The sequence below is a fragment of the Oncorhynchus kisutch genome, linkage group LG20, assembly GCF_002021735.2.
Source record: "Oncorhynchus kisutch isolate 150728-3 linkage group LG20, Okis_V2, whole genome shotgun sequence".
Lineage (NCBI taxonomy): Eukaryota > Metazoa > Chordata > Actinopteri > Salmoniformes > Salmonidae > Oncorhynchus > Oncorhynchus kisutch.
Window position 1 is genome coordinate 46,308,301 of NC_034193.2, and position 16,957 is coordinate 46,325,257.

At 42.4% G+C, this 16,957-nt stretch overlaps 1 protein-coding gene across 3 annotated transcripts in view; it reads left to right on the plus strand.

The window, feature by feature from the left end:
• The window catches only part of LOC109865961 (VPS10 domain-containing receptor SorCS1), a 163,786-nt gene that overhangs the window by 78,656 nt on the left and 68,173 nt on the right, over nucleotides 1–16,957 (plus strand). For all 3 annotated transcript variants that reach the window (XR_004204514.1, XM_031799698.1, XM_031799699.1), the window contains exons 2-3: nucleotides 6,989–7,056; nucleotides 12,257–12,356. Coding sequence is in view for 2 of the 3 variants with exons in the window: in XM_031799698.1 (XP_031655558.1) it covers nucleotides 6,989–7,056; nucleotides 12,257–12,356 (168 nt within the window). In the remaining variant the exon portion in view is untranslated. The remainder of the gene's footprint in view (nucleotides 1–6,988; nucleotides 7,057–12,256; nucleotides 12,357–16,957) is intronic.

Below are 16,957 nucleotides of genomic sequence, written 5' to 3' on the forward strand. Positions count from 1 at the left end.
TATACAGCATGGAGCCTTTTTTTCTGTACAGCACTTTTATATATCAGCTGATGTAAGAAGGGCTATATAAATAAATTTGATTTGAAAGATAAATGTTAATCCCACTAAGCGCACACCAGATTGGATGGCGTATCGCTGCAGAATGCTGTGGTAGCCATGCTGGTTGTGTGCCTTGAATTCTAAATAAATCACAGACAGTCTCACCAGCAATGCACCCCCACACCATCACACCTCCTCCTCCATGCTTCACGGTGGGAACCACACATACAGAGATCATCCGTTCACCTACTCTGTGTCTCGCAAAGACATGGCTGTTGGAACCAAAAACCACAAATTTGGAATCAGACCAAAGGACAGATTTCCACCGGTCTAATGTCCATTGCTTGTGCTTCTTGGCCCAAGCAAGTCTCTTCTTCTTAATGGTGTCCTTTAGTGGTTGTTTCTTTGCAGCATTTCGACCAGGAAGGCCTGATTCACACAGTCTCCTCAGAACAGATGTGTCTGTTACTTGAACTCTGTGATGCATTTATTTGGGCTGCAATCTGAGGTGCAGTTAGTTAATTGTCGATTTCTGAGGCTGGTACTTTTGACTAGTGTATATACAGTAAGTGAATTCAACAGTGTTCAGTTGAAATTAAGTCGGGGTGCCCAGTAGCTCGTTCATCTAGACACACACACACACACACACTCACACACACACACACACACACACACACACACACACACACACACACACACACACACACACACACACACACACACACACACTAGCTCAATGTCTTCCCCTGTTACAGTGATCACGCTGTGAATAAGGCGAATCCTGCCATCTAATCAGGCCAGTAGCATTGCAGGTTGCAGAATCAAACTACAGCAATGAAAATCTGCATTTGCACTTTGGATGTGTTTTAGTAATTTCAGAGTCTTCTTCCCACCACAGTGCTTTGTGTTTATCTGTTCTTCTGCTGATAGGGCTAAACACATACAAGCATGGCAGATAACTACTAAGTACAGTTGAAGTCGGAAGTGTACATACACTTAGGTTGGAATCATTAAAACAGTTTTTTCAACCACTCCACAAATTTATTGTGGAGTGTTTTGGCAAGTCAGTTAGGACATCTACTTTGTGCATGACACAAGTCATTTTTCCAATAATTGTTTACAGACAGATTATTTCACTTATAATTCCCTGTATCACAATTCCAGTGGGTCAGAAGTTTACATACACTAAGTTGACTGTGCCTTTAATCAGCTTGGAAAATTCCAGAAAATGATGTCATGGCTTTAGAAGTTTCTGATAGACTAATTGACATCATTTGAGTCAATTGGAAGTGTAACTGTGGATGTATTTCAAGGCCTACCTTCAAACTCGGTGCCTCTTTGCTTGACATCATTGGAAAATCAAAAGAAATCAGCCAAGACCTCAATTTTTTTTGTAGACCTCCACAAGTCTGGTTCATCCTTGGGAGCAATTTCCAAACGCCTGAAGGTACCACATTCATCTGTACAAACAATAGTACGCAAGTATAAACACCATGGGACCATGCAGCCGTCATACCGCTCAGGAAGGAGACACGTTCTTTGGTGCGAAAAGTGCAAATCAATCCCAGAACAGCAGAAAAGGACCTTGTGAAGATGCTGGAGGAAACAGGTACAAAAGTATCTATATCCACAGTAAAACGAGTCCTATATCGACATAACCTGAAAGGCCACTCAGCAAGGAAGAAGCCACCGCTCCATAAAAAAGCCAGACTACGGTTTGCAACTGCACATGGGATCAAAGATACTTTTTGGAGAAATGTCCTCTGGTCTGATGAAACAAATATAGAGCTCTTTGGCCATAATGACCATTTGTTATGTTTGGAGGAAAAAGGGGGTGGCTGGCAAGCCGAAGAACACCATCCCAACCGTGAAGCACGGGGGTGTCAGCATCATGTTGTAGGGGTGCTTTGCTGCAGGAGGGGCTGGTGAACTTTACAAAATAGATAGCATCATGAGGCACGAAAATTATGTGGATATTTTGAAGAAGCATCTCAAGACATCAGTCAGGAAGTTGAAGCTTGGTCGCAAATGGGTCTCCAAATGGACAATGACCCCAAGCATATTTCCAAAGTTGTGGAAAAATGGCAACAAAGTCAAAGTATTGGAGTGGCCATTATAAAGCCCTGACCTCAATCCTATAGAAAAATTGTGGGAAGAACTGAAAAGCATGTGCGAGCAAGGAGCCCTACAAACCTGACTCAGTTACACCAGCTCTGTCAGGAGGATTGGGCCAAAATTCACCCAACTTATTGTGGGAAGCTTGTGGAAGGCTACCCGAAACATTTGACCCAAGTTAAACAATTTCAAGGCAATGTTACCAAATACTAATTGAGTTGTATGTAAACTTCTGACCCACTGGGAATGTGATGAAAGAAGCAAAAGCTGAAATAAACAATTCTCTCTACTATTTATCTGACATTTCACATTCTTACTCTTCTTTACTAGGATTAAATGTCAGGAATTGTGAAAAACTGAGTTTAAATGTATTTGTCTAAGGCTTATGTAAACTTACAACTTCAACTGTATATCAGTACAATATAACATCTTATTTCCAGTAGTATCCAACCTGGAATATATATATCAACATACGATATCCAGCCGTGAATAGAGAGATTGTGCATACTGTGTGACAGATCTTGACTAAAACCCTGGGGGTATGTCAACAAGTTGGTTTACAACACTGAATATGTTGGTCTTAAAATATACAGAAAACTGTGGTTTCGGGGTAATATTGTCAAAAGAAAAAAAATATATACAGACTTTCTATTAGACTAGCTAATTAGGCCCCAGAAATAGGCATCCCAAAACCCAGAACATTACTATGCATGTTTGGTATTTATACTAACATTCCTTTGCCTGGGACATTGCTCTCAAATGACACGTTTTGATCCTCAATGGAGACAGATTTTTGGGGGGATATCCAAGAATTTGACAGATGACTTGAAAATCCAGGTTCGCAGCAACATTTTACTTTCATATCGGGGATAGGCATGGATTGTGAAATATTTCCAAAATATGAAACGACAACAGCTAATCCTACAGAGAGAAGGCATGTTGTCACAATGATCCCTCCGGAGTTTGACAGATTCAGGTTTTTGAACATCTAGGAAGATGAATCATGTTTAGATATGATATATATGTATTTGACTAACTTGTTTTTTCTCGGGAATATAATAGATATGTAGTAGCGTGCAATGCATTCCTTATAGATTTAAAAACACAGAGAAGCATTGGGTGCGAGGACTCAAGACTACAGTATCTGAATATCTGAGACGATACCTGAAACATTAATAAGAGTGAGGAATACAGAATTGTACTTTAGCATGCAGTCAGAAAAAAACATGACTAAACTCTCTCTCTCGTACAATTGAGTGAAAGAAATACAGAAGAAGACGAAGAGTTTTATATGAAGTGTGTGGTTAACATGTCTAATGTCTGGGAGTTTCACAGTCAGACAAAGCCGTGGTTAGGATCCCTGTGTTTTCTATTTGTTTGCTGTTCTGGGCTCTCTGTTGCCATAGGAGATCGTAATTATTATTTGTATATGCGTGTTTGGGGATTTTGATCGTTGTTCATCATTTTAATTTTTTCTCCCCTTGTCAAGGACAATCACCAGATAGCGGGAAACACAACGAGCCGTTTTCTGGCAGCAAAGACACTCAGTGTGTGTGCGTTTTTTCTTTCTGTGTGTGTGTGTATTCATGTGTGTGTTTCTGTCTCTCTCTGTGTGTGTGTATTTGCGTGTGAAAGAGAAACTCTAAGCACTTAAGTCTTTGCAGAAACACAGCTGTTATTGATCCGCACCCTGAGCTCAAACCTCTCTTTGCATTTCTAATACCCCCTAAAATTCTGCCAACCAGACTTTGCATAACATTTGCAAACTCCCTCAAACTGGCCTTCAATGCACTTTGAAAGTTTTACTTATCCGAAAGGGAACACTTAATTACAAACCTCGCCAGGCCTACCACCGCGAACGTTCTTCTGAAGCCCAGTGACATACTTCAATGTGGGGTTTTCAGCATAATGCATCCATAAACAGAGCTGTCGCCTCAACCTGCCACAGCCACGGAAACCCAAACGCCTCACAAGCTAAAAGTCAGTCTTCCATCGTCTCTCCCTCACACAACTCTCTCCCCTTTGTTAGTCCTTCTCAAATATCTTCATTTCCCAAAAGTCTGTTTTTTCCTTCTATTGCTCGGCAAAGGTAATATTTACAGTAGGAGTCTACCCACGGGCCTAATTGGCAAGCTCGGTAATGTAGCATATGCACTTTCCAGCGGGGAGACCATCTGACACGGACGCACGCTGATGGCCACCCACATTAGGCTCCATATGTGGCAGACCGATGGGTCCGCATGCACACTGTCCTTCAGCTAATGATGCCAGCTACACAGCCAGCCCTGCCTGGCCTGCTCCGCTTTTACAGCTCTGCTTACTTTGCTTTTAAAGGACTTTATCTGCCCAGGTTATTGGTTGTTTGAGCGAGGGCGAGGTGATAGAGAACCTGGCTCTAGTACACAGAAACAGGCAGAGGTGGAGGCATAGGCATGGAGTACAGAGATACAGAGATACATTGGTACAAGGGCACCTGCTCTGACAAACAGACATAGAAAAACTGAATTTAGAGGTTTGGTAGAATTTAGGAGAGAGAGAGTAGGGAAGGAGATCGAGGGAGAGAGAGAAGCCTTGTGGAGGTGGTTGTGTGTGTGTGTGTGTGTGTGTGTGTACGCGCCTGTGTACGAATTCTCCCTCCAGCTGGCCAGCGAAATGGACTGGGTCATTAGCATGCATTGGTCTCATCTGCACATGTGAGGTTATTCATCCCCTGGGGTAAATCTCTCCTCACCGGAGTATCTACCACTCAGACGCTTTGAGGAGACGCCGGGCTACGTTGTGAACAGGCTCTTCATTTAAAGGAGTTTTGTGTTGATGTTTTCTTCTCTCTAACCTTAACTCCTCCACAGGTCGACCCAAAGCAGCCGTGTGTGTGTGTGTGTGTGTGTGCGCGCGTGCATTGGTTCGGTGCGTTCTGAGGCCGCAGATGTTGCCTCATACATAATACAGCGTGATCAAAGGGGCCTGCCTCACAATGTAATTCCCCGCTGCAGAGGTGCATCTGTTCTGGCGTTGTAACTCACTCGCGGGGCCCCCACGCTGGCGGAACTCACTTCACAAAGTCACACAAGTTCCACGGTGGTGACTCCTCTGCCACGCCTGTCTCTACAACATGCAGCGGGGGGTAGACTCAAAGGTATCCGAGGGACAGGGAAACAGTTGGATGTTGCCATGACGCAGCGTGCAGCCAAGGAACATTGTGTAGCCGGTCTTGGAGACGGCATGTACAAATTGTTTATAGGCTCCGGTTGTTTTGTTTTTGCTGTACACTATGGACTTGGGACGATATTCCACAGAGTTTTTTCCCCTGAATATGCAGTTCCCTGAAGTTCCTCTTAGAAGTTTCAGACTGCCTATGGGTGTTTGTGTATGGAGGGGGAAAAAATAAGCTATGTAGATGATGCTAAGGTCATCTGGATGACATGAGGCTGATAAAGATAGACATAACACTGCTGCTGGATCTGTTCGACTTGTCCATGTTGTTACTGACCTCTGTGTTGTATGACATCCACACGCATTTGAACAATCCTGAAACTGTCAAACCCATGACATCATACTCCAGGCGATTTCACACAGTTACCAACATGCTAACAGACAGCAAACATTGCGTGAAACGTCAGGGGCCTATAGTACCAAGTCAAAGTAGACTGGTAAACTACAGGTGTGCTTGGTGAGTAGCTCCTTCGCACACAAATTGCAATGCATTTCAAATATACCTCGAGTCATAAAATAAATAGATTGCGAGGGCTTCTGTAGTTCCATGCTTCTGTAGTAACATGCTTCTATAGTTCCGTGCTTCTGTAGTAACATGCTTCTGTAGTTCTCATTCTGCTTCGGGCGGAATGCGATTTATCTGTCTTTTCGTTTTCCCCCGAAGACTTGGATCGACCCAGATTTTCCTTCTAAATCCCATGCACTTTAAGGGTGTTACAGTTATAAAGAATATTTACAGTGCCGCGTTTAGATTGAATAGGATATGATTAAGTAATGAGCTCTAAATAATTAGTCGTCACACGCTGTTCATCTGATGTATCTTTTAGTTCTTCTCGCTGACAGTTCAGCTGAGCTTGCTAGTCAGTAGTCAGATCCCCTGAACAAGCTAGGTGGAGGACACATTTGTTTAATGTATTCTCTATCAGGTAGGACCGTGAGTTTCCCAAAGACGGGACTATGCCTTTCATGTGTGGCTACAGAGGCTACATATCAAACATTTAATAGCTTCCTTTCTCTGTTCCTTCTGTTTTCTATTTTGAAAAGGATGTGATAGGTGATTTTAGAAAGTATGGAAGAAGCATCTTGTCTTACACAAGTGATCATGAAATAAAGGGACACCATTTGAACGTGGGAAAAGAAAGGGGGAGACCTAGTCAGTTGTACAACTGAATGCATTCAACGGAAATATGTCTTCCGCATTTAACCCAAGCCCTCAATCAGAGAGGTGCGGGGGGCTGCCTTAATTGACATCCACGTCATCGGCACACGGGGAACAGTGGGTTAACTGCCTTGCTCAGGGGCAGAATGACAGATTTGTACCTTGTCAGCTCGGGGATTCGATTCAGCAACCTTTCGGGGATGTTAACAGGCCAAATTGTTGATGACCTGTGGCTTATAACACCAATAACAGATCATTTCCTTGGATTTCACATACTGTAAAAGAAACACGGTCTCCTTGACTGCTGACAATGTAATTCGGGGACGAATCGTCAAATGTTTGGAATTGCTTTGTGAAATGCGATTACACCTAAGTTTAAGATGAATTGTTTGTTGAAACGTGCATTTATTGTAGGATCCGTGTTAAAGTGTATTCATAAGGATTCTCCCTTCTGTCTTGCAGGTGATTCTCATGCTGACCAAGCTGTTTGACTTCAACCTGAACAGTGTCACAGAGAGCTCGTTGTGGAGGTAAGCACATCATGCAACGACAAAGTAAGTCTTCTGTGTACATTTCTGTGTCAAGTCTTCAGCGACTGCCCGTTATATTGGATTCTCAGCTGCAACAAGGTTGTGTTTCATGCTCTGTCTCCTTTGTATACCACAAACATTATAAATGCATATAATAAGTATAAGTACATCGCCATAAGAGGTTGACAAATCGAAGGCTTACACAAAATCACCTTGAATATTTAAACGGTGCAACTTGCCCTCTCCTCATTGAGGAGACTTTTCACCCGAATAACGTGCACCTGTCTCCAGAACCTTCCAGCTGACCGACCAGATGTTTAATTCATCCCAAAGCAGACAGGCATTAGTGTGAATATGAGTCACAGCTACTCACGGGCAGCCAATGTGCTCTCCAGTGTTGTCCAAGTGCACTTACTTTGACTGGCCTTGAGTGCAGCTCAAGCGAGGCTCGTTGCACTTTCAGCTCAAGGGTCTCCACCGCATTACTGAAAACTGAATTCATACATAATCCACTCCCTTGGCTATAGTTGTAATATCTTGTGTTTGTAGGTCTACAAGTTGTGTTCTTGCTACCTTGATATTCGGTTCCCAATAGGTTATTTATACAGTATGACATTCTGTGATTCTGTTCAGAGTCACGTACAAGTATGTTTGAGACTTTGCCGAAAATGTAAAGTGCTTGACTGTCCATTGGAAAGCCCACAGTTAAAGGATTTTAGTTGTTCTTCTATAGACTCCTTTCAGCGGAGCATGTTTTGTGACGTCTCGCCTTATTTTACCCCGGTCTTTTGTAAAAAAAAGTCAAATTGAAAGCTCTTACATTTGTTCCACTTGGCAAATCATCAAAGTTGATTGAATGCGGGTTTTGGCATTTTAAGAGACTTCGGAAACAGTAGGCCTGTCAAATCTGTACAAATCTCAGCGGTGCGGGTCTGCTGGAACATTGCGGCCCTCATGTGAGAAAGAGGAAAACAGACCTCAGGACTTTCCGGTGATTTCAGCGGCCCACAACTGATCCGTGGGTCCACCCCCCAAGGCCCATCTCCCAACCACAGCAGTGGTAAATGCAGCGTTATGTGATTCTCTATGTAAGTCCTAACCACTAACCGTTAGTGGCTCAAGGCCGTGGATGGCTCAAACGTGAACGGGCGTGATACCTCATTACCCTGTTAATGGTGCGTCTAACATCGAGAGAGAGAGAGACTGTCCTGGTAGTTTAAGAATGGTAGACAGCCATCAAACCTGGGGCAGAAATGGGAGGGGGGTACAAGCCCAACCTGCTCCTCTCAAAGCGGAGTGGAGAGAGAGAAATGCTATCGGAGTGCACCGATGCAATTCACACATTCATTTGGAATACTTAGCAAAGCTGCCATCCGTTGGACGTTTCAAGCTGTTTATTGTTTGTTGCACCCCGCTAATGCAATTAGCGACCTCTCGCTAACCATCTCCAGATACCCCCCACTCATTGATTAATCAAACTCCAATAGGGAAGACAACAGGGCTTCGGGCTGCTGCTGTCATAGTACAGTAGATATATGGGGGGAAATCTAATTGGGCGTGCACTGGGGTACTCTAAGTCTCCTCCCAAAATAAAGTTGTTGTCCTTGAAAAGAACCCAACAAGGCAATATCACATTAGTACGGTATGAATAAAAGAGCTTGAAATTGAACCCTCACCTAAAACAGAGGAGTAGCTAGGTATATGATGTGAGGAGTAGCTAGGTATATGATGTGAGGAGTAGCTAGGTATATGATGTGAGGAGTAGCTAGGTATATGATGTGAGGAGTAGCTAGGTATGTGATGTGAGGAGTAGCTAGGTATGTGATGTGAGGAGTAGCTAGGTATGTGATGTGAGGAGTAGCTAGGTATATGATGTGAGGAGTAGCTAGGTATTTGATGTGAGGAGTAGCTAGGTATATGATGTGAGGAGTAGCTAGGTATATGATGTGAGGAGTAGCTAGGTATATGATGTGAGGAGTAGCTAGGTATTTGATCTGAGGAGTAGCTAGGTATATGATGTGAGGAGTAGCTAGGTATATGATGTGAGGAGTAGCTAGGTATTTGATCTGAGGAGTAGCTAGGTATATGATGTGAGGAGTAGCTAGGTATATGATGTGAGGAGGAGCTAGGTATATGATGTGAGGAGTAGCTAGGTATTTGATGTGAGGAGTAGCTAGGTATATGATGTGAGGAGTAGCTAGGTATATGATGTGAGGAGGAGCTAGGTATATGATGTGAGGAGTAGCTAGGTATGTGATGTGAGGAGTAGCTAGGTATGTGATGTGAGGAGTAGCTAGGTATATGATGTGAGGAGTAGCTAGGTATATGATGTGAGGAGTAGCTAGGTATATGATGTGAGGAGTAGCTAGGTATATGATGTGAGGAGGAGCTAGGTATATGATGTGAGGAGTAGCTAGGTATTTGATGTGAGGAGGAGCTAGGTGTATGATGTGAGGAGGAGCTAGGTATATGATGTGAGGAGTAGCTAGGTATTTGATGTGAGGAGGAGCTAGGTATATGATGTGAGGAGTAGCTAGGTATATGATGTGAGGAGTAGCTAGGTATATGATGTGAGGAGTAGCTAGGTATATGATGTGAGGAGTAGCTAGGTATATGATGTGAGGAAGAGCTAGGTATATGATGTGAGGAGTAGCTAGGTATTTGATGTGAGGAGGAGCTAGGTATATGATGTGAGGAGTAGCTAGGTATTTGATGTGAGGAGGAGCTAGGTATATGGAATAACTCAATCACCTGTAACACAATACACAATCCCCAGTGATCCAAATATCACAGTGAACCAGATCACTGTTATCAGACTCGCTTTACATTTGTATTCATTTAGCAGACGCTGGTACAGTATCCAGAGCAACTTACAGGAGCAATTAGGGTAAAGTGCCTTGCTCAAGGGCACATCGGACAATTTTTCTTTCACCTAGTCGGCTTGGGGATTATTAACCGATTTGAACCGCTAGGCTACCTCCCACCCTGTTATTCTTGTCTCTTTATAATATTCCATCCAACACATGAACAATCCAGAGAATTGGCTGGCTGAAACCAGAGGTCATATGGAGAAGATAACAGCAGAAGGACAGGGGTAGAGCCACCATTTCACAACCTCATAACCAGCACAGCCTTTTCCGCAATCATTGTCCTTGAGCAACCAAATGGGGGGGAGGGGGACGATTGTATTGGTTTCATTGGTTCATGTTGAGAGTTGCTGCACCACTAAAAGTAAGTCATTGGGCCTTAAATCACAGCAGGTGTATGATAGGGTTCTATGAGGAGCAGATCAATAGCCAGATGATGTCATTGTCCTGTGGTCCAAAGTGTCGATGGATCCACCCGTTGATAGATGTTACCGCTGGTATTCAGGAGTTCACCGAGAGACGCCCATATTTAATCGACATGGAAACCATCCCATAATAAATCTGAAAAAGTACAAATGAAAGTCACGGGGCTGGGCTGTTTGTGTGTTTCTATGTGTTGTTTGTCGACTTCACCAGAAGAAAAAAAAACTACTTAAAAATTGTAACGGTTCCATTTCAATAGAGTTTCCAAAATCAGGATTTAACATTTCTTTAAGCACATGATGAATGAAATCCCTCTATCGAAGTCAGTGATTGCTTTGTTTGTAGTAGGGACAAGCATTGTAGGGTGATGCATGCATGGTGTATTTTTTAAGCTTTGCCTGCTTTGAATGTGTGTGTGTGTGTGTTTATGTGTGTGTTTATGTGTGTTTTAGCTGAACATGAAATGGCTCCTTGATTGAGCCTCGCTTCTCTATAAATAAAATGAACCTGGCAGGGGAGATAAGTTGTTCAAACTTCGAGACGTTCTGGAATGTAACATCTCAGACAGGACACAAATTTCACATTAGTACTCTGACCATCGCTTAAATATTTCAGCACAATCCCCTTTCATCCACCGTTAGCTTTGACTCAACTGTTGGGATCCATATTGGGTTGTAGTTTTATGCAGACAGACATGGCGATACTTTGAAACCACAGAGTTGTGCTACCTAGACACGACCTCCAAAAAAACTTCACACATTATTTAGCCTTTTCAGTATTCTTTACCAAATCCACTCAAACATTGATGTTACTTCCTTTAAAACAGGAAGCTTTGTGTGAATGACAATGCAGGAGGCCGTGTGAAAACTTTGCATAAAGCTAGTCTAACTCATGGTCCAATGGCTTCATCTTTGACAGTCCACTTGAGACTATGCAGCCAGTCTTTCAAATGTACGTGAAGTTTTGCACTTCGTTGTGTCTTTTTCTCCTAAAAGATTGGAATGAAGGAAAAAATTACATGATTTGACTTCAAGAATCTTGTCCTGGATCATAACAGAGCAACTATTCCAGAAAAATTGCTATTGTTCCTGGTGATGCTGTTTAAAAAAAATTCTGTGCCATTTTAAAAGAAGTGATGGTCATTGGTCAGACAGTTGGAGACATACTGTATTTCAATGAATGTTGAAGTAGTTTGTTTCGACGGCCACATATAGCAGAGTGTGAAGTACGGAATTTGCCAATTTAGAGGTTGGACATCTGTTTCAAACTGGTAGGAGACTATATGTCAACAAGTGTCACAATTTCAAAAAAATAAGTATTCTACTGAGCTAAAAAAGTGGCTAACAAGTACATACTTTGCTGTGGAACTATTTAACTGACATTAAAATGGACAGTCCTATAGATGTAGGATGTTAATTTGACCAGTTTCTGGTCAAATCATCCTGCTGCATCAGAACATATACACACTTTAGAAGCCTTTTTAAACCTTGATTACACTACCAGTTTGCATTTCCTGCAACAAACACTGTGATCAAATGAAGATCCTTCATCTGTATGATTCATATGAAAATCAAAGATCAAAATGGTTAACTATGCCAAATATGTGCTGTAGTGATATGTAGAGCCCCCTATTCTAACTATACGTTACAGGTACTGATATTTGACGCTTAGGCTTATACAAAACATGAAGGTCAAACTTCCCACTTGAACCCACTACACCCTGGCTAGGTTATGGTGGATTATCCTGTGTAATCTGAGTGTGTCGTCGTAGAACAGCGAACCACAAGGAGGTGGGACTTAATTGTGCATGCTTTTTTTTTCTCTCTCCTACTAAACATTCTCCAGGGGATTTTTTTAATTACAACAAGTAATTCATCAAGTCTTCATCAAATACTCTGATTCAATTCCAGGTCAACCGACTACGGAACCACTTACCAGAAGCTCAATGAGAAAGTGGGGGCGAAAACAATCCTCAGCTACTTGTACGTCAGTCCCAACAACAAGAGAAAGGTAATGTGCATTTATGTGTTTTGAGGTGTAACGTTCTAGTTCTCTGTCTGCTTTCCAAATGTCTCTCTGTGTGGGGTTGTTTCTTACACTGTTAAATGCTGACAAATGTCCTAGCTCATATAAAACAATCCACTTGACTCAAATTCGAACGATCTATCAGTATAACTTCTAAGTCGTTTTTGTAGTAGAAAACGTTGATCTGCACATTGCGGCTCAGTTAGATACACTTACGAAGGCACGGCTATGGACTTGCAATGCTGATGTCAACTGCCAATATATAGCGAACAGAAACATTATGAAGTTTGTACTGCCATGTCTGTTTGGTGCCTCTGTCATCTTCAACAACATCCGCCACATCCATTAAGCCGTGCTAATCTCCACCCAGAGAGTTAGCAGTGCTCTTCTAAAAAAATACTTCTAATCGTTAATATTTATACCGACCCTATAATTTCTCTCTCTTTCCGGAACGAATGAATTATAGACCAGACATAGAAAAAAAGGAAGGAAGAATTCCAGTGTTTTAATCAAAGGATAGACGAGCTCTTCATATTTGCGACCGTTGGCTCACCCCCCCACCCCCTGTACCCCTAACCCCATCCAACCCCCTCTCCCACAACCCTCAAGAGGAGCCATCCTGACAATTTGAATCATTAGTCCCATCTCCCTTCATCCTTCCTTTCTCACATTCCTCCCTTTTTAAGAAGACTAATCAGAACAGGTCATTTTCTCCTAGTTAATTCTTGTCTAATAATGAAGATGAAATGCACCCCCCACCTCCACTCCCCACCCCACCTCTCCTCGCCCCCGTGTTCAGTCCAATGAGAAAGCTTCTGTCATAGTCCAGGAAAGAGGTGTCACGCTAATGGTGAGAGGACAGGAAAAACAGCAGTAGGCTTTATCATTGCTGTGGACTGTCATGTGGAATGTTAGCCTGTTTTGTTTGGAACATGAACACTTTGTATTACAAGAGGTAGGAGGTAAGCCTAGATAATTGTGCAAAATAAAAAAACATCAAAGACCAGGGAAATGTTGTCAAGGTAACAGATGTTGATAGTGAGACATGCAGGGAATACAGTATAGTGAGCTTTACCATTTCCATTAAATATAGTGTGGACTGTTAGCCCGTGGAACGTGTGTACAAAACATTAGGAAGACTTTTCGTAATATGGATTTATCCTCAGGCCAGACTCAATTCGTCAGGGAAATGGACTCTACAAGGTGTTGAAAGTGTTCAGAAGGGATGTTCATAATGTTTTGTGCACTCAGTGTATGTCTCTCTGAACAAAACACAGACCGCTAGTGGGTTTCTAAAATGGCTACAGCATACTACTGCAGAGTCACCCCTTTAACACAGAACTCAGGTGATATGACGTGTAAAAACAGGTAACTGGGTGCTAATCACACACACACCAAATCACTCACACACACACACACACACACACACACACACACACACACACACACACACACACACACACACACACACACACACACACACACACACACACACACACACACACACACACACACACACACACACACACAGAGAGCCTGTGGGAAGAGGGACCCAGGTTACCTTTGTCATCATCACTCTGGCTAGCTGTCACCCACGCTGTTAGGGTAAGTCAACCTTCTGTTGCTGCAGGGGATGGTAGAGTAGAGAGGAGTGGAGGAGAGGGATGCATGGGGTCACTGGTGTACAAGGACCAGTGGAAGGCCAGTCAGAAACAATGGATCACTATTCTATCACTCAGATCAGAACACTGCATGCATTCTGACTCATTCTGAGTATGAGAATGCTTATAAGGGAAACGCTTGCGAAGGCAAATAACCGTACTATCAGTAGTTTCTAGTTGTATTAGATGTGTGTATGGGATACGCATGGTATAACATCGTTCAACAAAACCTTACTGTTCCTTCTGGACGGTGCAACCACAAGTTCAACAAAACCTTACTGTTCCTTCTGGACGGTGCAACCACAAGTTCAACAAAACCTTACTGTTCCTTCTGGACGGTGCAACCACAAGTTCAACAAAACCTTACTGTTCCTTCTGGACGGTGCAACCACAAGTTCAACAAAACCTTACTGTTCCTTCTGGACGGTGCAACCACAAGTTCAACAAAACCTTACTGTTCCTTCTGGACGGTGCAACCACAAGTTCAACAAAACCTTACTGTTCCTTCTGGACGGTGCAACCACAAGTTCAACAAAACCTTACTGTTCCTTCTGGACGGTGCAACCACAAGTTCAACAAAACCTTACTGTTCCTTCTGGACGGTGCAACCACAAGTTCAACAAAACCTTACTGTTCCTTCTGGACGGTGCAACCACAAGTTCAACAAAACCTTACTGTTCCTTCTGGACGGTGCAACCACAAGTTCAACAAAACCTTACTGTTCCTTCTGGACGGTGCAACCACAAGTTCAACAAAACCTTACTGTTCCTTCTGGACGGTGCAACCACAAGTTCAACAAAACCTTACTGTTCCTTCTGGACGGTGCAACCACAATAAAACTTAATAAAAGATAACAATAGAAACATAAAGTTAATGGTTCAGTAGAACAGAATAAACATTTTAGCATAAGTGTAATGAAGGAAGGCACAATTTATAGTCCAATATTTACTCATGTTTTGGGGAAGAGGGGTGGATGGGGGGCAGTGTATAAATTGAGCAGTATTATAAGTCTTGTAGCAGCCGTTGTGATGTGTGTGTGTGTGTGTAGCATGAATGTATATGTGTGTGTTTGTCTGTGTTGGTGTGTGCATGTGTGCTAAGGTGCAGAGAATCAGAGCAGGTGGTCAGTCCAGTTGAAGAGTAATCACAAGCAAATAGCGGATAAACAGGTTTTAGTACGGAGAAATAACGCGTAATGACGGTAAATATCGACAACCCCTCTGACATGCTTGCAGATCATTTTCTTGTACAAATGTTTGGTAGGGCGGCTAATGCTTCCGGAAAATGAAAGGAATTTGAGGGGAGGGTGATTGAGCGACGGACAGATTCAGACAAACAACCTCTCTGGTTCCCTCAGAAGCAGTCATTTTTGTGTGGAAGTAATAGCTGTGCTTTCCGTGAAAATTGCAGAACAAGCTCAATTGTGGTGGCTTCTGGTACATTCTAATGCCTTGATTCCATCCAAAATGCACCCCTAAATTATAGAATACTTTAATGACTTTTCCTCGCATTTTGGTCAAATTTGTTGTTGTATTAACTAGAAAGACATTACTTTACAATAAAATGACTGAAAATGATTGAAATTCAGTGTGTTAGTAGTTTTGGATATCGTCTAGGCCTTGTCCTGATCACAACTCTTTCCTAAGTAAGAAAACCTTTTCAACATCAAACCTGTCTTCTCTTGAGATTCAAGTCACATTTACAGTCTTACTTCAACAGGTATGATTGAATAATGAAGCAGGTGTTAAACATGGGCTTTGCTAAACAGAAAGCAGCAGTTGTCTGTTAACTTTAATTAAATCAGTAGGCCATATATCTATCTGTCTTTAATACTAGCATATAAGTATCATTATCAATCTGTTTTATTTGATAATATTTTGGACCTGAACGCTCTCTCCACTTCCTATTGTTCCTGCAGTGAGAATTCAACATCTTCACTGAATATTTTCATAATTTCTCTGCAGATAATCGCTAAAAAGCAGGAGTAGCCTACCAGTAAGCAAATTAGGGAGTCAAAACACACAGCTCTCTTATGGAGGAGATTCGGTTCCATTAACCTAAGAGATCCATTCAAAAAGAGCCGTCAGTTCGCGAACAACCCATCGCTAGGCTACACTGACGAGACACTTTAGCGGTCACTGGCATGTCTTTTCATAGGCTTCGAATCCTAGGAAAAAACAAACAAGATCTTTGGTTTTACATGTCCCGATGCTATACCATGGACATAACTACATTGTATGATTTATAAATAGCAAAGGGATATAAGGGATTGAATTTATTCAGTCGTTTCGACACTTTTTGTAAACTAGTCAACACTTGCCGTTTGGTAATCAATCAAAGCACAGTAAATAGCCTTTGCGCCCCGACTCTGTGGCTGTATAGGCCAATAAAACATGTGAAAGACAGGTGTCTGTACTATCAATAGATCAATAGATGATGCATATCATTCTTTTTAGTGGCAGAAGGCTACATGGACTTTTCTGACTAAGATTTTAAGTGGAAAAAGTAGCCCGGCTTACAATGAGTCTGTTATCGGCTATTTAGCTGACGGCCGGGCGCTTATGGAAAACACTGATGAATGCTTTTTCTCATGAACATATTGACTAAAGCAGCAGTCAGTGGCACACATTTTTCAGATGAGGGCCTTATTTATTTATCTCTCTCTCTGTGTGTGTGTGTGTGTGTGTGTGTGTGTGTGTGTGTGTGTGTGTGTGTGTGTGTGTGTGTGTGTGTGTGTGTGTGTGTGTGTGTGTGTGTGTGTGTGTGTGTTGTGCTCCAAAACAATGATAGCCTCTGTGCAGCTCAGACATCATCATCAGGCAGGTGGGTGGAATATGAATTTGCTTCAGAGTTCAAATACTTCCATTCATTGCCACTATTTTTGAAACAAGCACATATTTATAAGTGCAAATTAATATTTAATGT